The 26,522-nt window shown below is 41.0% G+C and overlaps 1 protein-coding gene across 4 annotated transcripts in view; it reads right to left on the reverse strand.

Annotated features, from left to right (window-relative positions):
• Positions 1-26,522, reverse strand: part of LOC135198539 (dynactin subunit 1-like) — a 102,504-nt gene that overhangs the window by 60,819 nt on the left and 15,163 nt on the right. For all 4 annotated transcript variants that reach the window (XM_064226210.1, XM_064226209.1, XM_064226208.1 and 1 more), the window contains one exon: positions 7,842-7,959. In XM_064226210.1, the coding sequence (XP_064082280.1) occupies positions 7,842-7,959 (118 nt within the window). The remainder of the gene's footprint in view (positions 1-7,841; positions 7,960-26,522) is intronic.

Here is a 26,522-nt window from a genome sequence, read left to right on the forward strand (position 1 = left end):
TGAATTGCTGTCTGCTTTTTGCCTGTGGAAATGGTTCATAACTACCTTGCATGATCCAGCCCCTGAAGCAATAAAGGAGAATTTGGTTGCTAACTGGACATGTGTGAAATATACCAAATGATTTTGGTAGCAAGTTTAAATGAAGAAAAAACTCATTCTTAAGCTGTCTCTAGAGCTATAGGTTTCAACAGAACTATAGAAGGAGACTACTGTATATCATTTTGGCAAGGCTTTGGTAGTGTGTTTCCATCCTACTCTGAGCAGAATCTGCTTACAGAATAGGCTGTCAAGAACAGCTTTTTTATGTGTTCATACATAGCACCTTTTGGAAGAATTAGGGCCACGAATCATGAATATAATCTGTAGACAGATCTAAGCATATGCAGTAGAGGTCTCTCATTCTTTAACAGCAACAGTTGTTGAGATAGTAGATTATTTCCTTTCTATGGAAACAGAGTAACATATAATTAATGGGGTTGTGACAACAGGTCTAGATAGCACTTCAAATGCCTGACTGGAACGTAACTTCACAAGTATTTATTCGCACTTAAGAAATTCATAAACAAGTAAATTTATACCTACTACTGTACCATTACTGTTTATCACACTTGCATACCAATTTTCATTCTGTATATATGAGCTATGCAATTTAGAAGTACTGTATATGCTAAAAATTCAAACATCTTCAACATGAAAGTTATTAAGGAACGTGTAGCAAAAAATTAATGGTCCAAAGTGCCATGTAGAGGGTGGTGAAAGTGGATCTAAGAGTGCCTTGGTGAAAGTGTGCAACTAATATAAAAAAGCAGGTACATATCTACAGTGTGTGATCAGAAATTTCAGCCAATGGGTATACATTTAGATTTTATACTTTTATTACTGATAACTTTTATTACTGATATAATCAAGATGTGAAACTCACTATGCTTAAAAACATGGACAATCTAGAATCATCAACTATTGTACTTGAAACATATAAGATCAAAATATTAAGCAATTCGTAACAAAATTCAAAACTCTTATTTAATACTATTCTGTTTTGTAAGAATGCAAATCTTGGAATTCCCAATCACAGATTACACAAACAGGAAACAAATTGGCAATCTAAATATTTTTGCGTTGGTGAAGTGACAGGAGTGGCATTGGAAGTCTAAGCAGGAGTTTGGCAAAGATAATTTCCCTCCATTTCCACATAAAATGAGCAACATCAAACTAAACTGGAACGGACTGAAAGCTGCTGAATCACTTCAGGATAAGCGACTCCTTAAATAATCCATGCATTCAAATTATAACTGTTCATACTTGGACAAAAAAGTAGCTTACTAAATAAAGTTCACTAAAAATGCAGCTACATCACAATATACTGCTAGTAACCGTACAATTAATGAGAGCAACCTCAATACCTAAAAACTGCAAGAGCTATGGAACTACAAATTTTGTGAACAGCAACCCTATAATATTTGTAATTACGAAACATTTATCTCAATTCTACCTTGTACACTGAAGATCTATTTAAATGATAAGGACATATAATTCAAAAACATTCAACTTGTTAACATCACTATCTAACCACATTATGCACCTTAATTTTTTCCCAACATAATGTCAGTAGAGCATGACCAACGTTGAAACATCCACAATTAGACACTCACATCAAAAGCATATTCAATAACCCAGACAACGCATTTGTATATTGGGAAAGTTTTTATACACACAATCTTAAAAATATCGTCAAGACAATTAAAATATCGACAGTATTAATAAGATCAGAAAAATTTTCACAACATGACGAGTAAACTTTTGCTTCATTTTAAAGTATCTGCCCTGTAATAAATAATGCTAATGCTTTTTATTAATTCCTCTCAGTATAAAATAATTAACAATAGTATCCAATGAAATAATTTTTAACTTCAATGAGATGATAAAGTTAAACTATAGTACCAATGAAAAAAGAACATTCTGGCCCTACAGCCTTGCCAATGATTTCTAAAATCTTATAGACACACCTAAATACTTAAGAAAAGAAACTTTAATTCAAAAATACATTACTGTATGTACTGGGAAGATTTCACAGCTACTTACTTATTATAAAAAGTTGATATATGTTTCAAGAGTATTTTAATGACACTTATGTAATGTGCTTCATAAAAAGCAAGCGAAACTCTGATTCTACTCGAAAATTGAAACAAATTATTCAATTCCCAAAGCACATCTTGCAGTCATAAAATCTGATAACTGCTTAATTTGAATAGGTAGCAAACAAAAGATTATGTATAAGAGATCATACTGTCCCCCCTTAAAATCATAAACTGCAAAATAATTTGTAGCTAAAACTCCAAGATGTAATATAGCACTTGCATGTATGGTACACATACACATTCCTATCAAGGATACCAAAACATGAATGGATAATCAGGAGAGAATCTGGTATAGTAAAACAATAGAAAAATATACAGTAGAGCAAAAGAGAAGAAACGTATTTTTACATAAACAGTGGTAATAGAGCATGAAAGTGTAAAAATGAGATTCCCCAACTCACCCCCACTAAAATATGTGAAAACATTCCAGCCTTTGGAAACTGTCATAAACAAGAACATGGCTTTGTGGATGGTGAAGTAAACAATGTAAAATAACATCATGCAAGTTTTTGTGAACTCAAGATCTGGAATTAAGATCTTATCCTTAGAGTGCTTCAAGGCTGAAGAAAATATTTGTGGATGAAAGCTCTTACTATAAACCAAAGATACTTTAGATAATATGTTTTAAGACTTAAACTAAAGGGTTTACATATCTAGACAATTAAGGGAAATTTTAAACAGCATGAAGTTGCAATGGTGGCAGTTTATAATTGATGTTTGAGTTTGTGGAAGGTGGAATGACTGCAAAGTAAGCCAATTCTGCAAGTGAGCTCTTGGAACAGTGATTAACATACTTCTCATCAAGCAATTTGGGAAGGCCTTTAAAATAATATAGAATATTTTTCTAATCTAGCATGAGAAATTGCAGTTGGTGCAGTGTGTAATTTTTGGGTCCATCAATATCATTGTTTACACACCTCTAGATATACCACAATCCTAGGAGATTTTCCGTCCATCTACGTATATGATTCTATTACAGGCCACAGAAACTCTAATGCTGTTCTATTTATAAAGATTATTACATTCCTGCTATACATTTTTTTGACATACACTCCAAAGATGTAATTAACATGAGAGGCCTAATGTTTTTACATATCCTGCTTCAAGATATGAAAGCCATTCAAAATTCGAGTAGGAAATTTACACTTCCTAAAAAACATTTGTGAAAAAAAAAGGAAAAATTCTTTAATATTATGTGTACCAGTCATCCTTATCCTGACAGACCACATTGGTTGAATATTCCTACTTATGTCTAGGTGAAATGAAAATATTACTAATACTACTATTATGATGAATTACCAGAAAATGCTAAAAATTATTTCTTGAAAATTAGTGAGTTAGTTGATGTTCCAATTAAAATATTTTATGTTGGTCCAGATCATAAATCATAAAATGCTTCTTTAATGCCAAATGCATCTAAAAACAAAAATTTCATTGTTATGGTGATAAAGTTAAAAGTTAATTAAACAATTGCAATAGTTTAGTATTAGGTACAGCATTTTAAGAATTTAGACCTATCTAGTTTCTCTTATATCATCATTCTGTCTTGTATTTTACATGTGCCCTTAGGTTGCCCCAGCCTTCTTATGTTGTGGTTCGTTCCACATGCTGATTCTTTTAATGACTTCATTCCTTATTAGATTTTTCCTGTGATTTATTTTTACTTCATTTGGCTAATACTGATGCCAAGCTGAATTTGCACTGTTTAACCCATACTGTATACAATTTTCAATTTATTAATTAGATGACGATCTTTTCATAGCTAGGTCTTTGCTAGTCTTCTTTGCTCTTATATAATATTTATACCAAGTCTGCTTTGATGTACCATTTTATGATTTTTTCTTGAATTTTACACTATATGATTTTCTCTAAACTAGCAGTTTTTTATTTTTCACTTTTGAGCCTAAGTATTAGTTGGTGTTTCTGCAATGTTCTTTGGAATATGTTAAGCTCAACCTGACCCAGAAGCCTGGGGGTAGGTATGATGCTGCTCCAACAGGATAGCCTCAGCAGCAATAGTTCATGGGCCTTCTCTTTTAATGTCAGAAATATCAGGAACCTTTACCCCTGTAAGCAGTCTCTATTGCAGCAAAACTTACACAGATTACACAATCAGCAAGAGGGTCTTAATCAAGTTTGGAGGTTATACAACAATAACTTCATAAAAAGTTTTTCATTATAATATCAAAACAGCTGCCATTGCATGACCTTATAAAACTTCAGACCACCAACTCATATCAAGAAAGTGATACAGATTTGGTAGATGGTGTAATGAACAGAATTTTGATCTAGTCAATAACACTATTCCTTACTCACAAACTTCTTTGCCTTCCATCATCTACAAAAGAAATGACGTAACTCTATCAGCCATCACAGGATATAGGTCAGCATTCTTATATGTTTCTGCACAATATAGAGTAAACCTCATCCGACACTTCACAAAAGATTTTCCTTACAGTTTTCAAACACCTCCTAGCTGGGATCTTTCATGAAAACAAAAATTAGGAGCCCTTTAATGTTTCTCAACTAGAGCTAACTCTCAAGACATGGTTCCTTTGGACTTTGGCTTCTCAAAACAGGTCAGTGAGTCTATGCCTTGTCCAGGAATGTCACTCACAAGAGAGGCTGGTTGTAAATTTTCACTTCCAGAAGTCAGTAAATTTTCACTAACTTTTAACTTTTCAATAGGACACAAAAAGCCTTGAGATATCTACTTTTAGGAAACAACTCTAGTGATGGAAACAGTTTTAATGGTGAGGATGTCATTAAATTTTTCATCTTCATTGGCAACATTCTGATTCAAGGTTGTCGATTTTATGTACCATACTCGTAAAAATTGCTCTTATCAACCCATTTAATCTAATAAAAGCACTTTGGAATGGATCTTAGGTCTTTTATAGTTAGATTTGTGGTGTACATAATCCTCAAACTGCAACTCAAAGACATGGTAGGAGCCTGGTTTTTATATGCCTGGAAAAGGCATATAAAAACCTGCTGTGCAGGTAGTTAAATGCTCAGATGCCTCCTTGGCAGGTAGGGAAGCTATTACAGTGATCATCAGGTAGCTGTGATATGACCACCTGTTATAAGGAGGCAATTCCCTGGATCTGATGGCTGCCCCCCCGTCTCTCAGAAATTGAAGCCTCCAAAGAGGACCCACATTGTTGTCCCAGACAACATGACAGCAAGGGCTTGGCTCCTGATAAACTCCTCTGAATACATTCATACTGTCCATCCTACCAATGGCTTAGGCAACAAAGTGGCAGTTGACAGCAATCCACCTCACGGGGTCACATACTGTGACAGCAGAATGAAGGAACAGTGAATCATAGTCTTCTTGGCAGTTGCTGCAGGCAGAATACAGAGCTCTTTAGCTCCGAATCCATGCATGCTTCATCACTATGCCAATAACGGCATTACATTAATAGCCCAGACCAGCTATGACAGAATCCTTAACATAAGTGTGTCTGTCTTATAGAGCCCTAGTGGGAATATAAGGATGACCCATCAATTGAAGCAAGTAGAGGTCAGCATTTGAGCCCTGTATGTGATCAGCCATAGAATGAGTTGAGAAGACTTGAGATATTACTACATTAAAAAGTTATGGGCCTAATAAGCATTAAACTTTAGAGGTCCTGACATCAACTGATATTACTGCATAATCAAAGCAGAGATTTTGGCAATGGCATCCGTTCAAAATTTTGGCCTATCATCAGCATATTTTAATTTTGTAATTTGCTGCTATTAATACTGGAATATATAAAATAAATTCCCACTGTTAAACTACAAAATTACAGCACAGCAGTGCTGTCTTTTCGAAAATGAACATTAAAACAAATTTGAATAGTATGTACTATTAAAGCATATTTTCAGCTGGATAAAGAAAAACATTACACTAGCAAGTGTGTAATATGATTTGCACATTTAAGTTTTGTGACAACCCCACGCCTAAAATCTATTTTCACCATGGCAAAGGACATCGAATCAAGCAGTAAGCACTGACCAATCCAGTGTAAAGGAAAAAGGATTTTGGTTTCAGTCGAGAATCTCAAGATACACTATGGGTGTCCAATAGATGTCACAACATAAGGTGGATGAATATTCTTCAAACTGAATACTTATTCATACTAGTTTTCTCTTTCATGCGGAAGGATTGCAGTATGGAGACACATCTGTTTCAGATTCATACTTGACCATTTCTGAACTGAAAACATGTATCTCATAGCATTTTATCATGGTGACAATAAGGAGGTAGCAGACTGATGTCCTAATAGGCAGATCCTTGATGTCTTTCACACATTCCTCACCTTAGCAAGTGAAACTGTATACCAAGTTACTATTTTGGGTCCGGGCTGGTAGAGGAGTGGTGCTGACTTGAAGGATGGAATCCTTTCTTTTACTGAATACTGGTAGTCTACATGGTTTTTAGAACCATTGTGCTAACAGCAGGGTGAATGTTTTTGGCAATTATCTCTTCAAAAATTCTCTATGCTCTTAATTTACTGGAGACATCAAGCTCAGAAGACTACATTTATGCGCTGACTGTCAATACTTTAGGTGAAGTTCTTTCATGGAAAATAAATGTTTATATCCATGACAGCCTACCACCACCCAGATACCTTAAGGGATGAAAGTGGTTTTGCAGCAACTGAACATCCAGGGGAAGTTTTTAGATATATGTATATGTACCTTATCGTCACGGATTTCATGGGCAAGGTTTGACATAATTATTTTGGCTAACCTAACCACATAAGTTACATAACACATACCATCCAACCTCAGCCTTCTTTAAAAATATAGAAAACCATTCTCTAAAGGACTCAGCCCAATGACATTGGGCAAGGAATCTGGGGGAGCAGAGATAACAACTGCTGTTACTCCCTAATCCTTAACAGAGGATGTCAAATATACTTAAATATCAAAAGGGTCTTGATCAACTTTTCTGATCCTTAGACTTAATCATTTAGTACAAGAGAAAAAATTAAATTAAGCCTAAAAATCTTAAAATGATACCATAAATTATTCAAAAGTAAATTAATGAGGCACAAATGTAGAGTAAACCTGCCTGATGGGACATAAAGCATTATGACAACGTAATCATCCCAATCTAATGCCCCTGGCAGCAAAGCTGCATGGAATAACAAGATTTCTACCCATAAAATCAGCCTACCCTTGGATCTGTAAGCCTGCACTAAGGAATAGTTCCACACTTGAAATGTAAATAAGAGTAGAACTATTGGTATTTCTGGGTGGTTGACTATTCCATAGAGTTCCCACTATAAGCCAGCTACTTTTTATTTACCAAGTCAGAAAATGTTGTTAGGAGTCAAGATACCTAGGCCAATTAAAACAAAAGTCTTCTAAATATTGCAACACATTTGGGTCTGAACTGAATGAAACATTTCACAGGCTCAGTCCCTCTCCCCAATGCAGAATATAAACACTCCACACTGGAGCCACATTAGTACTTCTACAAAGCATTCCTTCACTGAGAGGGTTCTGCCTTATCTGTCCAACATGTAAAACAGATACTCTGAAAACAGGATAGTTCAACAAACACAAATCTTTTGGTTTTAAGACGTATGGAGGAAAACCTGTCAGATGCAATTAATACCAAGAGCAGGCAAAAGAAAAAAAATGACCAACCTTCTAATCAAAAAATTGTCTACATTCATAACAACAATCCAGATAGGAAACTCTTACCTCAACGAAAGATGAAGCTTTCTTCATATCTGACCTTGGTGAGGATTCCTTACTAGATAATTTATCTTCTCTTTCACCCCTGTTTGTTCCACTTTTGCCAGCACTTCCAATTGGTAACCTGTTGGATTAATTATTTGTGAAAAGAATGGGCTTTGCCAGTTTCTTACCCAAATTTATAAAATGATGGTATATGTCCTGTCCAAATATATGGTTTTAAAAGGAAATTCTACCCTGGAAATTCACAAATAGCTTCTTAATAAATACTATTCTACACTATACTAGTTAAAAATGACCTATTTTTATAATAAAAGAAAACTGATGACAAATATAGCTAGTTTGTAAAATAATTACCATTACCTCACTACAGCTCATTACTGCAGTATTTTGAAGGGCATAACCCAGCATTCAACTGTGATATATAAAAGAACGGTGCCATTCTAATCCAAATTTAGATTGTAAACTGATACTAACAGGTACATGACTAACCCTGAGGCCAACAAGGGAGCCACAATTAGTAGTCTATCCAGTCCAAGACTAATCTTTGGAATTACATTATAGACATAAATCCCAACCTGGATGACAGAAGAGAGCACAAAGTACAATCCTGGTACGTATGTGGAATTTGTTCATTAAAAAAATATGATTCGTCCAGACCATGTGTAACAGTGCAAGAGTGAAACCGGGTCAAATATAAAATATTCATCACCTAATTGTGTTCATCTGGTAATCTCAGCCTAACACTTCTCAGACACCTGAGAAAAATTTAGCTCCTCATGTCCAATTCAGGATTCATTCTCTTGAACTGGTGAATTTGTGATTTGTTGGAATATATCATCAGTGTTACAGGAGGTCCTAGTTCCTGTCAATGGCACAATTCTGATGTCGATTGCAGGTTGGCCAAGGCAACAGCTATCCATTGAGATACTAACACTACTGCTGCTAGAGAGATTAAGCCCCATTCTAAGGCTGGGCAGCACAGTTTGTTGTTGGGTTCCTCTATGGTCACAGACTTTTTTTCTGTGCCTTTAACACCACAAAATAGATTACTGATATACATTTGACAACACAAAACACTTGATCTGTCCTTCCTTGTGATGAGACTCACTAGACTGATAGGCTCTTTTATAAGAGAAGACCACTCCAAAATGAATCCAAAATGAACCAAGTTATTTAATACAGGTCAACAATAACTAATCTGGCAATTGTTAATCCTATTCCATTACTAATCTAGCAGTAATTTTGTCTAGTGGAATTTCAAATTTCCTGAGCCATCCCACCAAGCTGCTGTTATTGTTTGCTGGTGCTACTTGCAACATGCTTTAGCTTTCACATTGAAGGAGTCATCAGTTGGTCTCCTGTATGCCCCAGGTTCAATAGCAATGACTCAAGTTTCAGGGAATGGTGACTTGACGATTGCCCCATTTGTCATTCCTGCTCTATCTTCCTCCTACTATAAAGATAAACTCTTCTTTGCCCTATTCAAGTGATTCAACAAAATATTTGGTGAACTCAAGAATTGTGCTTTTTAACTTCTCACCTCTTCCCTCATCTGGGTATCATAAGTCTCAAGTCTTGAAGAGCTCCATTTCCTTACAGCTGTGGCATGTTATCACTATGGATTACAAGAAAGGTTTAAAGATAAAGGCTCCTTCCTTTTCAGCCATGTATGTGGAGATGCCATTCTACATTTACTAGGTTTTACTTAACTAACATTGTGGCATGTCAGATCCTTGTAACAGGGATGGGGATGGATTGTGCAGTTTCTTCCTCATCCTCATGATTAATTTCTCATATTACTACCACTCTGGAGGCCTTACATTCCAATAAGTCTGCCTTCACCTCTAATACTGTTTGCTTACAATTTTGTCAGTCCGACTTGAAGTACAGTGGTCCCCCCGCATTCGCGGGGGATGCGTACCAGACCCCCCCATGAATAGTTAGAACCCGCGAATGTTTGGAACCCCTATAAAAATGCTAAAAACAGCCTATTTTGTTAGTTAAAACTCAAGAAAAACCCACTAAAAATTTTCATACATGGTTTTTTTAATAGTTTTATCACAAAAAGTGCATTTTATGATGAAATTCATCAAAAAAACCAGGAATTTGTGGATATTTACCACAGAAAAATTCCGCGAATGTGCGAATTTTCCGCGAATAATGCAGGGAAACGTTCCCGAGAGAAATCCGCGAATGTGTGAGTCCGCGAATCTGGAGAACGCGAATACGGGGGGTCCACTGTATGAACTATTTTGCTACTAACAAAACCTTGTTTATATTCTTCCCTCCTATCTGCACACTGTTGGCACTTCAATTGTTCTCAATCCTGAATAGTTACAGAGGCAATGTAAAATTAACAGGGCTTTTGTTGAAAAGGTGAAGTATCATACATAGTATTTTAGACAAGAGCCCTGGCCATCTCTCAAAAATGAACAAGATGAGTTGTTATGATGGGAGTTTATTGCATAAAAAAAGGCAATTGCAAATCAAGGGGCTTTTTTTTACAAAAAAATTAATTTTTTGTCATAAAAACATATTTTACAAATTATCTCTCTGGCCACAGCAGATACAAGTTAAAAGCTTCATTACATCTAAGACCTATGCACTTTAAACTAACTTCCTGATGATCAAACTCACAAGTTATCATGAACTACTTATAACTGTGATCTCAAAAGCTGGGCAGAAAAGTATGGCACAGAGCCAAAGTCTAAGCTTAAGAAAACGTTAATTTGATACTGCTCAGAATGGATACAGAACAAAAGTAATAATAAGTAAAGGAACATAATACCCACGAAGAAACAACCATAAAAATATTATATGCTACAAAAATAGACCAGCATGATGTGTTGACCTCCAAGCTAAAGGCCCATGGAGAAAAACCATTATGAATGCATCCAACAGCACTTAGATGTTGCTGCAACAAAAAAAGGTGGAAAAAACAAGGAATGAAATGATTGCAGTGACAATAAAGTCTAAAAAACAAGTCTTAGCCCTTATGATCACAGCAATATCAGATGGGTTATGTACTGGGTTCTTTTTCTTGCATGAACTATTGTATCACTATTCCCTTCAAATTACTGAAGCACAATTTGTAGTAAGGCAATGATTTGTATTTAACATAATGGACACACTAAATTTACAATTAACGCAAGTATGTTAACTAGATATTTTAAAAAAATAACAATAAAAAAACAGGTTTCCAATGAAATGAAGATAAAAAAAACTAAATCTGGCCTCATGACACGTGTAACTAAAATCTGATCTAGTCAAAATATCAACATGTATATTATAACTTTTTTTTTTATTTCAAAAATTAAACAAAAAACTGGCAGAACACCTAAATGAAGCATTTAGTTAGTACTTTTCACTAAATATTTGTCAATAAACTTACTCATCTTAGCAATAAAGCAGGGCTGACCACATTCTCTACATACAATGCACCGGAAACCATCCCTACTATCACTAAATTTGCCATGATACAGCACAAACTCAAAATACAGTATTAAAATTACCAATAATTACCAATATGAAGAAATAGCAACAAGTACTTTACATTTATAGTTAGTATTGGAACACAGATATACCTTAAAAAAGCTGTTCTACTACATTCATTAGCTCTTAGGATTATCATAAGCTGTTATTGCACATGCTGCTTACATTCTCTTGAAAAATTCCTTTTGAAAATTTAACATGAGAAGAAAACCATTTCCCTATGCAACCTTACCATGCCCAGGCATCTGACTTTGCCAATTTCAAATCACCCTACCATAGTGAAAATAAACATAACAGGGAAAAAGTGTACGTTTCAGCTTTGGTCCTAACATAATCAACAAATACAAATTAAGTCCTATGTATATACGTACACCTGATACCATACAGTCTCTTAAAGTCATCCAAGTACAACAGAATAGAAAAAGATGTTGCTGATTCCAAGCAATGATTTGAGCACTGAATGAACTGTCAAATAAAATACGACACACTAATCCAATCAATTGGGAATCACCATTCTGGATAATGAAAATGTTGCAAAGAGGCCCAGCATCCATAGAAGTCCCTATTGCTTCAAAGAAAATGTTATACCCAGCAAGCAACAGATAGATCTCGATAACAGTACTATCTTATTGCAGCAACTTCAAAACCAATATACCAGCCAAACTGTATATTTCTAGAAGTCACGGTTCCTAAGCTAGTTGCAAAATTTGATGCCATAACCATTTTACTAACTTGGTAATCAGTGTACAACTCCCTTGCAAAGGATAAAAAATTAACTACACCTCATCTTGTACTCAGGGGCATCAAGGTTTTTCAAGATAATTCTTCAACTGGCCTTAAGTGGATGAAATTGAAATATTTTATGATTCTAACACTTTCACTAAAGGGTTTATTTAAGGTATGTGTAATTTGCTGTTGGCTAAAACTGAGTAAATAACATCATACACATTTCACTACTTAGACTGTGTTGTGTTCAATATGCTCATTACTTCAGCCTAGTGGGGTAATCATCAAAATTCATAGGTCAAAAGATTATGACCAATTACCAGACAAGCAAAAATTAGCTGTACAAGACATTATTCTCGTATGAAGAATCCCATAATCCTAAGGTAAATTTAATGTTTAACATCTAGTGAGAAGCTTCCTCTTTCAAAAAGTCAAGTACTAATCAAGTAACTTTTGGTTAAACTATGTACTAGTAATAATAATGATAATAATAATGCATAAAACTAAAAGAACCTTTTTTGTGTAATTTCTCGTCAGAGAAACCAGCACGAATTTCAATAAGCATCCTTCTGCAAACAATAAGTTATAACAACACATGAAAGATTTACCATTTAATATTTTGGAAAATATCCCACAATGAACTTTGATAATTGATAAATAATATTTAAAAACAATAATAATAATAATAATAAAAATTAAAGTTGTATAATGAGTTTTAATTAATGTTCTATCCACAGTTGTTTGAAAGTTCTTTAACAGCTGCAAAAAGGCTAATTAGGATTATGGATTATGCATTACTAATATCAGCCTTAAAGGTGCACTTAGGGAAGCCTCTATGGGTACTTTCTGCCTGACCAGCATCATTTACCTGATCATCCTAATCCAGACCAAGATGAAAAATCTTTGCAGTAATATATGAAATGTAAATGATAACGGATACTTGAAGTAAGTGAAGAGCAATCTTCATTTACATTTCTCATGCCCTAAAATAACTAGAACTATCGAGCTATTCTGCCAGAATGTAACTACTAAGCATACTAAAAGACGTTCCAGCTGAGACCAAAAATAAGGCTATTCACAATCATGGCTTTAGCTACTTTCCTTGACAGTAATGATGTTAGCAGATTTTGGCAGTCAAAGGCTTATGTCTCAATTCATATTCTAGACAATGATCCTCATCATTAAAATTTATTATACCTGTACCCTATCACTAATGACATTCTATATTACTTTTCTATGTAGTAATTACCCACTGCTTCTCATATTAAGGAACTGAAACCAATAAAAATGATATTTTTATGATAAAATAATGTTTTACGTATACTTACCTGGTAGTTACATATAGCTGTAGTCTCTGACGTCTAGGAGAATTTCGAATTTTGCGGCAGCGCTAATTGACTGGTCAGGTGATTCCTGTACCCCCTCCCTCTACCGAGGAATGTAGAACTACCACAACTAAACCTCAGAATTTTGATGCTTACCTGTCCATGTGAGGGGAGGTGGGTGGGCTCTAATAATGTAACTACCAGGTAAGTATACGTAAAACATTATTTTATCATAAAAATGTTATTGTTATAATACAAGTAAGTTTGTTCATACTTACCTGGCAGATATATTATAGCTGTATTTTCTGACGTCCGACAGAATTTCAAAACTCGCGGCACACGTAGTGGGGCGGCCAGGTGGTAGTACCCATTCCCGCCGCTGGGAGGCGGATATCAGGAACCATTCCCATTTTCTATTCATATTTATTCATGACCCTTGTCTCCTGAGGGGAGGAGGGTGGGCACTCTAATTATATATATCTGCCAGGTAAGTATGAACAAACTTAATTGTATTATAACAATAACATTTTGTTCATGAAAACTTACCTGGTCAGATATATATATAGCTGAATCCCACCTTCGGATGGGGGTGGGGTAGAGACAGACTAGGATTTTAAGGAAACTTAAATTAAATAAAAGATTAACTTATTGGTTCCTTACCTGATAGCAAAGTAGACTCTGTGATTACTGTCACTTAAAGCCTGCTTTATGCTTTTATCAGAGTTGCCAGCCAGGTTTGGACCTGTAGTGCTGGTGCACTCTGGATGCTCTGTCAACGGGGACGTGACCACAATGTGACAAGACCATCTAGCCAAACATATGGCAGTAACACAGCAACCGACCACCACCTGACCAACTAACCAAAAAACCCCTGACATTAACACTAAGGAATGGGAGATTTCCACAGAAGATCTCACCATCAACCAAAAACACAATAAAACTAACCTAACTAACAAAGCTAAGGGATAGGGAGAGAGCTACCTTCAGCCCCCAAAACTGTGTCTGCCGAAATGTAAGGCCCCAAAGAACTACAGTTCTCGTAAATCGTTCTCACATCCCGGAGGTAATGTGAGGCGAATACGGAATTGCTCCTCCAAAAGGTGCTATCAAGAATATCTTTGATAGACATATTCCTTTGGAAGGCAAGAGAAGTAGCTACGGCTCTGACCTCGTGAGCTTTCACTTAAAGAGGCTCAAATCAGTCTTCTGGCAAGATGAATGAGCTCTTTAATGACGTCCCTCAAGAAGAAAGCAACAGCATTCTTCGACAACGGCAAATCTGGTCTCTTCACCGAGCACCAGAGATTACCTGAGGGACCTCTTATCTCTTTAGTCCTATTCACATAGAACTGAGAGCCCTGACAGGGCACAGGGCTCTCTCTGGTTCTTGACCCACGAGACTCGATATTCCTTTGATTTCAAAGCTCTTTGGCCAAGGATTAGACGGGTTCTCGTTCTTAGCCAAGAAAGATGGGTTCAACGAGAAGACAGCGTTGTCTCCCTTGAAGCCCACTAGGCTACTGAACGCTTGGATTTCACTAACTCTCTTCGCCGTCGCCAGAGAAGCTAGGAAAAGCGTTTTTCTCGTCAAGTCCCTTAGAGAAGCTTCATGGAGAGGCTCAAAGGACTTAGCATCAGATGTTTCAAAACCACATCGAGATTCCATGAGGGCGGTCTTGCTTGTGGAATCTTGGTGGTTTCTAACGACCTTAAGAGATCGTGCAGATCCTTATTGTCGGAGAGGGTCCAAGTCTCTGTGGCGAAAAACGGCAGACAACATACTCCTATAACCCTTGATTGTAGGAACTGCCAATTTCTGCACATTTCTTAGATAGAGTAAGAAATCTGCTATCTGATTCACAGAGGTCGTGGAAGAGGAAATTCCTTCCTGTTTGCACCATGCCCTGAAGGAGGACCACTTAGACTGGTAGACAGCTCTTGAAGAGGCTCTTCGAGCATTAGCGATTGCTCTCGCAGCTGCCTTTGAAAAGCCTCTCGCTCTGGCCAATTTTTCTCGAATAGTCCCTGAAACGCAGTCAGAGCCAGAGCCGGAGAGGTTTCGTGAAACCTTTTGAAGTGAGGCTGTCTGAGTAGACCTCTCCTCCAGGGCAACGTTCTTGGGAAGTCCACAAGGAATGTCATGACCTCTGTGAACCACTCTCTTGCTGGCCACATTGGGGCAATCAGAGTCAACCTTGCCCTTCTGAAGCTGCGAACTTCCTCATTACGTCCCCCATGATCTTGAATGGGGAAAGGCGTAAAGATCCAGGTCTGTCCAGTTCCAGGAGTAAAAAACAAACGCGTCCACTGCAATTGCCCCTGGATCCAGAACCGGGGAGCATACAGAGGAAGCCTCTTCGTCCTCGATGTAGCGAACAGGTCTACTAGAGGACGTCCCCACATTCTCCATAATTGTTGACAGACTTCCTGGCTGCAAGGTCCATTCTGTTGGTAGAATCTGATTTCGTCGACTGAGAAGGTCCGCCCTGACATTCTGAACCCCTGCCACGAATCTAGTCAGGATCTTGATGCGCCTTGCGTTCTGCCACATAGCAGAACTTCCTTCGCCAGGAGAAAAAGGGATCTGGAGTGAGTTCCTCCCTGATTCTTTAAGATACGCAAGGGCTGTGGTACTGTCTGAGTTGACTTGAACAACCTTGCTTGACAGTTTGTCTTCGAAGAACTGCAGCGACAGGAATATCGCTGCCAGTTTCCTTTACATTGATGTGCCAGGCTACCTGTTCCCCTCTCCAGGAGCCTGACACTTCCTCCCCCCCTAGTGTTGCTCCCCAACCGGAAATGGAAGCGTCTGAGAACAACACTAGGTCGGGGCTCAGAAGATTTAAGGAGAAGCCCTCTCGTAACTTCTGAGGGTCGAGCCACCATCTTAAGTGGGACTTTACCTTTGTTGGAGATCCTTAGGATCGCATTCAGGTCTCTTTCGACGTCCATTCTTCCGCAAGGAAAAATTGAAGAGGCCTGAGGTGCAGTCTTCCCAGCGAGACAAACTTTTCTAGCGAGGAAATGGTGCCCAGCAGACTCATCCACTCCCTCACCGAACAAGCTTCTCTCTCTAGGAAGGCTGCGACTTTCTCTAACCCCAGTCGCTGACGTTCCTGGGATGGAAACGCCCGAAAAGCCACTGAATCCATCTGAATCCCCAGATACACGATGGACTGTGTCGGGGTCAGATGCGACTTTTCGGAGTTGACCAAAAGACCCAGAGACTTTGCTAGGGCTAACGTAAACTGAAGGTCCTTCAGACACTTCTGCCTCGACGACGCTCTGATCAGCCAATCGTCGAGGTAGAGGGATATCCTGATCCCTGACGAATGGAGCCACTTCGCTACATTCCTCATTATCATTGTGAAAACCATCGGGGCCGTGCTGAGACCGAAACAAAGGGCTCTGAATTGCCAAACCCTGTGTCTAAGACGAATCTCAGGTACTTCCTTGAAAGAGGGTGGACGGGGACGTGGAAGTACGCGTCCTGCAGGTCCAGAGACACCATCCAGTCGCCAGGTCTCAAGGCTCCCAGCACCGACTGAGGCGTCTCCATTTTGAATTTGATCTTTTCTACAAAAAGATTGAGCCTGCTCACATCCAGGACTGGGCGCCAACCTGACGACTGCTTCGGCACTAGGAAAATCCTGTTGTAGAAGCCCGGTGACTCCAGGTCCAAGACTTGTTCCACTGCTCTTTTTTCGACCATCTGGTCTAACAGATCGAAAAGAATACTTTTCTTCTCTCCCTGATAAGATGGAGAGAGGTCTCTGGGAGTTGATGTTAAAGGAGAGGATGTAAAAAAAAAAAGGGGTGGATTTCTTGTTTTTTTTACCCCTGCTTCCTTTACTATCTTGAGAGTCCAAGGATCCGCCCCTCTCTGCCTCCAAGCCTTCGCAAAGAATTTCAGTCTGGCCCCGACTGGCGTCTGAAGGACGAGATCTTCATTTGGTGGTTTTGGGTTTGAATGAAGCTCTTCCTCTCGAAAAACCTCTCCCTCGAGGAGCTGCTCTCGAGGGGGGTGCCCCGCGAAAGGGTTTGACTTTCTTCGGGGGTTTACTGAATGCCGAAGTGGAAGGAACTGCTGGACGTCTTGAAGACTGTACCAAGAGGTCCTGGGTCGCCTTCTCTTGCAAACTCGTTGCAAGATCCTTTACCATAGCCTGGGGGAAGAGATGGTCCGAAAGAGGCGCAAAGAGCAATTCCGCTTTCTGAGCGGGAGAGACCGATCTTAGCGGTAAAATTGCATAGAAGAGCTCTTTTCTTCAGGAAAGCAGTTCCAAAATGAGAAACTAGCTCCTCCGAACCATCCCTGACGGCCTTGTCCATACATGACAACACGCTGGACAGCTCCCCCAGACTGAGAGAATCAGGACTTCTAGACTGAAGGTCTAAAACTCCCAGACACCAGTCTAGGAAATTAAAGACATTTAAGGTGCGAAGCAGTCCCTTCAAGTGGTGGTCCGTCTCCACAGGAGTCCAGGACACCTTAGCAGACGATAAGAGAGACCTCCTCTGAGCGTCCACCAAACTGGAGAAGTCACCCAGAGCGGACGAAGGAACCTTTACTCCCACGTCCTCCTTGGTTTCATACCAAATTCCTCCTTTCCCGGCGAGTCTAGAGGGAGGAAGGGCGAAAGTGGTCTTGCCCTGATCCTTCCTTCGAGACATAAAATCTTGAAGCTTCTTAAAAGCCCTCTTGGTCGACAGCGATGTCTTCATCTCGACGAACTCAGGGGTCTTAACGGTCTTGGAAGACGAAAGTTGAGAGGGAGGAGACCTAGGGGCTGCCGGCTGGAACTTCTCCCCGAAGGATGAACGTAACAGCCTGACAAGAACCTTATAGTCCGAGACAGCTGAAGCTACCGGAGGTTCTTCTTCGACGGAACTCCCTGGACTACTAAGTTCCCCTTCCTCCCTAAGAGGAACTGGAGAACGTCCATCAGGAGAGGGCGTACGTCCAGCAGTCTCAATCCTGAACAATGACTTCCGTTGGTTGGAAGTACCCGCTACAGGTACGGAATCGCCCTTACGACGATCCTTAGAAGGACGGACATCTTGTGAAAGAGGAGCGTCCTTAGAAGCAACGGGAACTGTCTTAACAGACACGTCCCTACGAGAGGAAGCGCGAGCTTCCTGACGAGAGGTGCCAAAAGCGTCCTGCTTAGCCAAGCAAGCGTCCTGCTGAGCGTCCTCAAAAGCGTCCTGCCTCGCTCGAAAAGCGTCCTGCTTCGAACGGCGAGCGTCCTGACGAGCGTCCTCAAAGGCGTCCTGTCGATAACTCAAAGCGTCCTGCTTCGAACGCCGAGCGTCCTGCCGAGCGTCCTCAACAGCGCCTTGCCGAGAGCGCAAAGCGTCCTGCTTAGAACGCCGAGCGTCCTGCCGAGCGTCCTCAACAGCTCCCTGCCGAGAGCACAAAGCGTCCTGCTTCGAACGCCGAGCGTCCTGGCGAGCGTCCTCTACTGAGAGAGCGAAAGATCTACTCGGAGAACGAGAACGGTGACGATCCGGAGGAGGAGAGAGAGACGAGCGAGACGAGAGAGAATGAGACTGCTTCGTCCTCTTGACGGGCAGCCGAACGTCCTTCCTACGCTTAGGCTCGACTGCTGCTGGGCGAGTCCTCTGAGCCATCAGCGACGTAATCTGGTCCTGAAGGGACACTAGGATATCCTTCGTAGGTGACGAAGGAGCAGAAGAAGGGGCAGGACTGAGCCTGCGAGAAGGCGAGGGGCGAGGGGACGCCTCCTTCCTTCTAGCAGGTACAGCTATCTGCCTCTCAGGTGAACACGCCTGTGCGTGGAAACCAACGTCCTCGTCGGTAGAAACCCTCCCTCTCTTCTGAGGAGGAAAGGCGTCATAAGCATCCTCTGACGAAAGCGAGCGGAGACATAGGACGTGAAGCGTCCTCAAAGCGAAAGGTCCTTTTCAACGGACGCGAGTCTCTCCGAGCGCTCCACCCCTTGCGCGGGGAGGACGCTTCGGAGGACGAAAAGCAATCCTTCAGGACACGCGCTCGTGCGCGCTCCTTGGCAGCCTGGGATTTAGCAACTCGGCCTGCCGAAGGGACGCCAGATCGGTGGGGAGCCCCCGTAACCCTCTTGCGGCTTTCGACATACCCACTCCCTGAGTCCTGGGAGTCCGATAGAGGTCTAGGCCTAGAGGCATTATGGGGCCGATCTGACGCCCCCTCCACAACACTAGGGGCACTAACACAAACTTTCACAGGGCCAGTTTCTAGGGCCAAAACTTTCGATTCGAGAGCGCGAATAGACTCAAGAATCAGAGAAAGGGTGTTACCTTCTCCAGACACAGCACTGGGGCCCGAAGGCAACAAAACAGGATTAGGTTGAGCAAAATCTACTGGTGTTAGAGGAGGAGAAATGTTACTTTCCTTACCTTTCGTAGAACTGCCCTTGGAGGAAGACCTCCTGACTCTATCGCGCTCCAATTTACGTCGATAGGTCTCATACATCTTCCATTTATCATCATCCAAATCCTTGCATTCATTGCACCGATCATCAACCAAGCAAACATGCCCCCTGCAATCCATACAAACTGTGTGAGGATCAACTGAAGGTTTAAGAAGCCTCACCTTACATTCACTCCTCACACACACTCTGAAACTTCCAGTACTTGATCCCGACATCATGTACACAGAAAAGCCAATCCAAAATCAAAAACCAATCCACTATTACGCGTGCCAATCCAACAATCCAGAAGTCGATACCAAAAGTCAATCCAGATAATATTAAGCGAGATAAATCAAAAATCCTAGACGGAGGTACTGTAAACAGTTGTTTGCAGCACCGGCGACAGAAAAAATATGAATAGAAAATGGGAATGGTTCCTGATATCCGCCTCCCAGCGGCGGGAATGGGTACTACCACCTGGCCGCCCCACTACGTGTGCCGCGAGTTTTGAAATTCTGTCGGACGTCAGAAATACAGCTATATATATATCTGACAGGTAAGTTTCATGAACAAAATATCATTTTTACGTATGCAACTTACCTGGTAGTTACATATAGCTGATTGGCACATTTTGGAGGTGGGACCATGGCAGCTAACCATATTTAATGAGGAATTTCTATTGGAATTTAGTAGTTCTCTTTTAGTCCTTACCTTTTAAGATAGCTGACTTGAAGGTTACTGCCTCTTAAGTCTGCTGATCTTGAAAGCCTTGACGAAGTACATGGAGCCTTGCGTCAAGCTATAAACACGTACCCAGCATTGGCGAGGCATATGGAACCGTGCACCAAGCTATATATACGTACCAGCATTGGCGGGGTATATGGAGCCGCGCACCAAGCTATAGAAGTGTACCAACGTTGGCGTGATATATGGATCCGAGCGCCAAGCTATAGACACTTACATGTAGTCTAGGACTAACCGTGGACTGACATGCGATAATTATACGTCTGCTCATGGAGCTGTACACAATAAACAATAAGGACAACAACAACATGGGAATCACCTTCACCTAAATATTTTTACCCTTTACCTAAATGGACTGTAGGGTACCACTAGTACACTTCCGTACCCTCAGACACCCTTAAAAAACAACACCAAAGATCAAGTTAAAAATTATTAGGAAGGATTGACTTCCTTTCTTCCCTTACCCAACACCGTGCCAGTTACTACAAAAGGTCCCAATGTGGAACAGTTTTCGTACACTGCTTGAATCTCCGTTAGATAATGTGTTGCAAACACTGACTTACATTTCCAATACGTCGCATTGATAATGTCGTCTAAAGATAAATTGCGTTTATACGCCATAGAAGTTGCAACAGCTCTGACTTCATGGGCCTTAACTCTAGCCAGATCAACCTCTGGTTCTCCCAACTGAGAGTGAGCTTCAACTATTAAATCCCTCAAAAAAAAAGGATATTGCATTCTTAGATTATATCCTCGAAGGATTTCTTACTGAACACCAAAGATTGTCTGACCCTCCTCTTATTTGTTGAGTCCTGTGTATAATACTTCAGGGCTCTTACTGGACATAATGATCTCTCTGGTTCTCCCTCTCCTACTAACTCTGAGAGGCCCTTTATTTCAAACGAACGAGGCCATGGTTGTAAGGGTGACTCGTTCTTTGCTAAAAAGCCAATCGTCGATGTGCATATTGCTTTGTCTTGTGCAAATGCCACTCTTTTATCGATGGCGTGAATTTCTGTTATCCTTTTGGCCGACGCTAGAGCCACTAAGAATAATGTTTTCCTAGTGAGATCTCTGAAAGCTATCTCACTTAACGGTTCAAACCTCATAGATAGAAGCCATTTGAGCACTATATCTAGATTCCAAGAGATCACCTTATTTCCTTCCTGTTTCTTTGTATCAAAGGATTTTAATAAATCTGACAGTTCCTGATTGTTCGAGACATCCATTCCCCTATGCTTGAATACTGAGGATAGCATGGCCCTGTATCCTTTGATAGTAGGAGTCGAGAGTTTCCTTTCTGTTTTAAGGAAAATAAGGAAGTCTGCCATTTGAATTATAGAGGTTTTAGTAGACAAGACTCCATGCTGTCTACACCAGGCCCTAAAAATTGACCATTTTGCCTGGTAGACTGCTGCTGAAGATTCTCTCCTTGGCCTGGCAATAGCCCGTTAAGCTCGTCTCGAAAACCCCTTCTGTCTGAGGGTACCCTCGACAGTCTGAATGCGGTCAGACGTAGAGCGTGGATATTCTCGTGGAATCTCCTGAAATGAGGTTGTTTGAGTAAATCTACTCGCTCTGGAAGTTTCCTCGGGTAGTCTATTAGAAGGTCCAGGATCTCCGGGAACCATTCTCTTGCTGGCCAGAATGGAGCTATTAACGTCATTCTGACATTTGCGTGTTGCCTGAACTTTGTCAATACTGCTCTGATCATTTTCATTGGAGGAAAGGCATAGAGGTCCAAGTCCGACCAATCTAGCAGCATTGCGTCTAAAGCAAACGCTTTCTTGTCGGGTACGGGGGAGCAATATATTGGCAATCTTGTTGTCTTTTCCGTGGCAAACAAGTCCACTAGAGGTCTTCCCCACAGATTCCACAACTGCTGGCATACCTGTAAGTGCAGAGTCCACTCTGTAGGTAGTACCTGATTTCTCCTGCTCAACTCGTCCGCTCTTACATTGTATCTACCCTGTACAAACCTGGTGAGCATTCTTGTCCGATTTTCTTTCGCCCAGATGAGTAACTCCCTCGTTGCTTCGCACAGAGAGAAGGAGTGAGTCCCACCTTGTTTCTTGATGTACGAGAGCGCTGTGGTGTTGTCGCAATTGATGACGACCACTTTTCCCTGTACTTCCTTGGCAAAGGCCTTAAATCCCAAATGTATTGCCTTTAGTTCTTTACATTTATATGCCACTGTCTTTGACTGATTGTCCACAAGCCTGACACTTCCTTCTTTCCCAGCACCGCTCCCCATCCTTGATCCGAGGCATCTGAGAAGAATGCAAGGTTGGGGTTCACTGGCCAAAGAGACAGACCCTCCTTGAGTCTTTTTTCTAACCTCCACCAAAGGAGATCTTGCTTTATTTCCTCCGTTATTGGAAAAACAAAAGTGTCTGGGACTCTCTTTCTTTCCCAACTTGCTCTGAGGAAGAAATGAAGCGGTCTCATGTAGAGTCTTCCCAGAGTTACAAACTGTTCTATTGGCGCTAAGGTCCCCAAAAGACTCATCCACTCGTTTGCTAAAAATTGATTGACTTTTCTTAGGCATGAACTCACTCTCTGTTCTGACGGAAAAGCCCAAAAAGCTACTGAGTTCATCGTCACTCCAAGGTAAGTTAAAATTTGGTTCGGAATCAGTTGAGATTTTTTTAAATTCACTAGAAGACCCAGCTCTTCTGTCAGTTGAATTGTCTTCTACAAATCCTTCACACACCCTTCTTTCGACTGTGAACGGACCAGCTAGTCGTCTAAATAGAGCGCTACTCTTATTTCTTCTAGGTGTAACCACCTTGCTACTGATGAGAGGACTCTAGTGAATACTTGTGGCGCTGTGGATAGCCCAAAGCATAGGGCCCTGAACTGGTATGTCCTTCCCTGAACCATGAATCTTAGGTACCTCCTCGAGTCTATGTGAATTGGAATGTGGAAGTACGCATCCTGTAGGTCTATGGAAGCCATCCAATCTCCTTGACGAAGTGCTGACAAAACCGACTGGGTGGTCTCCATCGAAAATTTTGTCTTGCTCACAAATTTGTTCAGGGCACTGACATCCAATACTAGTCTCCACCCTCCCGAAGCTTTCGGGACAATGAATAGGCGATTGTAAAAGCCTGGGGAGTTCTGATCTTTTATCAGCTCTATCGCTCTTTTTTCTAATAGAGCCGACAGTTCCTTTCTCAACGTGCAACATTTCTCTAAGTTTGACGAGTAAGCTGTCAAAACTATCGGTACCTTTGACAGAGGAGGATGTTTTGCAAACGGAATCGAATATCCTTCCTTCAGTACCAATACTGTCCATGGATCTGCTCCTCTTCATTCCCAAACTTGCCAGAACTCCTGGAGTCTGGCTCCGACTGGTGTGTGAAGGATTCCCTGCTCATTTCTTAGAAGTTGTTGTCTTATTGGGCTTACGACCGAACCTAACTCTAGGCCTCGATCTCTGCAATCCTCTTGTTGGTGCTCTGCCCCGAAAGGGCTTCTCCTGCTCGACAACTGGCGCTGGGCGTACAGTCGAAGTCGTCGTGCCTTTCGGCTTCTTAGCCGACTAAGCTAAAAGGTCTTGAGTTGCTTTCTGGACCAGAGAGGCAGAAATTTCAGACACTAAATCCTTAGGAAAAAGGTTACACTTATCAAGTGGAGCGAACATAAGCGCCGACTTCTGGGTTCTTGTTACTCCCTTAGATGTAAATGCACACCAAAGCTGACGTTTCTTGAGGATCCCCACAGTTAATAAGGAAGCGATTTCAGTCACTCCATCCCTTATTCCTTTATCAATACAGGACATCACATTGGAGAAGTGACTAAAATGTTCTTCTGACAGGTTAAAAGACTTTGCCTTTCTTCCCAAGGCGCCAATCGACCAATCCAAGAAGCTTATTACTTCCATATGACTGAAAACTACCTTCAGCAAATGATCTAATTCGCAACTCGTAAAGAAAATCTTCGCTGAATTCAAAGCAGAACATCTGGACGAGTCCACTAGGCTGGAGAAGTCTCCATGAGAGGAGGCAGCGCCTCCCAGGGAGAAGGCTTCCCCAGTTTTGTACCAAACTCTGCTCTTAGTTAAAAGTCTCGAAGGAGGGAAACAAAATACGGTCCTACCATGCTCCCTCTTTTCTCGCAACCACTCATCCATCTTTTTCAACGCCTTTTAAGCTGAAATCGACAAAACCAGCTTAATGAAAGTCAAAGAATCTGGTTTAGTATCCCTAGCATACTGGGATTCAGGTGAGGCGGGAGTGGCTGGCAAAAAAGATTCTGGAAAGTTATCTAGGAAAAAGTTGAGTAATTTGGAAAGTTATCTAGGAAAAAGTTGAGTAATTGTTTGTATGCCGACGACCGAGTCTCCTTCTCGCCTTCTACTGCTTCTCCTTCTGACGCTCCTGCTGATAAATTGTCCTCCGCTTGTTCTTGATCCACTGGACAGTCTAACTCCTGCTCCACTAAACTGCAGTGGCTCTTGAGACTCCTCCGGTAAAGTTCTAATTTAAGGCGTAGAAGTAAGAAGTGGTTGCTGCTTCTTACCAACTACCCCCAAAATATTCTCTAATTTTTTATTCATCTCTACTAAGAATTTATTAGAATGCCCTGAAGCACCCAAAACTTGACTTGGTTTCGTAAATTCTCTCTGTTCCAAGTCAATCAAGTCAGGCGTATGGCGCCTGGCGCCTACTACTACCATATCAAAGCGCTTGGCCGAGTCCGAATCCGTGCATCTAGGAGCTAGGCTTTTAGCGGCCGCTTCTTGAGAAGCCAGGCGCTTTGGCGTCTGGTGTAACGCGTTGTCATGTCATCAGGCTGGTGCTTCTCTACTCGCGTAAGCTCCTTCTCTCGTCTAGGTACATCAGACTGGCGCTTATCAGTCACCTCGCGACTGGAAGACTTATGCTTCCTCCTCTTCTTCAACATCGGTCTCTCTACTTCCTCAGAAGTCGAAGAGAACGCTTCCGGCGCCTCCCAAAAACTACACGACGGCTCTTCCACAGAAGCCGCGATCTTCTTCTTGGGAATTGCGGCTGGCGAAACTTGTCTTGTTCTCTTTAGTGGACGAGATTCGTCCTTAAACCTCCAACCTCTGCGAGGCGAATCGTTTGCGCTCAAAGAAGACGAAAGACACTTCTGCGATACTCCTCGAACACCTTTATAGCATTGCTCTTCTGCCTCAGCCGAACTTGCGGCAGAATTGCCTGAGGGGACGACTGCTCGGATGTCAACTCCGCTCGTCTCCCTTCGGCTTTCAGCATGCCTCCTCCCAATGTCCGGGGAGTTTGGCAGGGGCCCAGGCCTAGGAGAACGAGAGGACCGAACAGCCACCTCCTCCACTGCACTATCACTTAACACAACACTTTTCTTATTCTTATCTAGCATCAAAGAATGCACAGATTCTCCTAATTTATCCATTGCTGCCATAAGCACGCTAAATCTTAAATCCATCTGTTCCCGTAAGCTGGCAACGGTGTCGGGTTCGGGAACAACGGTGTCAGGGTCAGGTAATATGTTAGGCGGATCTGGGTTAGACATAGAACAAGGAAAATCCTGACTCTCTAATTCCTGAGAAGCTAAGGAAGAAGTCCTAGATGAAGCTTTCCTTAATTTATCTTTTTCTAGCTTTCTCATATAACTCTCTAACTCCTTCCAGCCTTTATCAGTCAAATCCTTACATTCATCACATGTTACACTTTTGCTACAGTTCTGACCTCTGCAATTAACGCACAAAGTGTGCGGGTCTAACCTAGCTTTAAGTAACCTGGTTTTGCAACCCTTGCTGCAAACCCTAAAGTGAGATCCCGAATCTGTCATTATAAATTTAAACCCTGATGAAAATCACACAATTGTTGCCTATCTGGCTAAATAAAGATAAATAGCAACTGCCGAAAGCCAAATCACAAAGAGTACATCACCAAATCGATGAGTATCAGTCGTGAAAAAACAAAGAAATTCCACCAAACAAAACCGGTGTTCCGGTTGCGACGGCAGAAAAATTC

This window comes from Macrobrachium nipponense, chromosome 22 (assembly GCF_015104395.2).
Source record: "Macrobrachium nipponense isolate FS-2020 chromosome 22, ASM1510439v2, whole genome shotgun sequence".
Lineage (NCBI taxonomy): Eukaryota > Metazoa > Arthropoda > Malacostraca > Decapoda > Palaemonidae > Macrobrachium > Macrobrachium nipponense.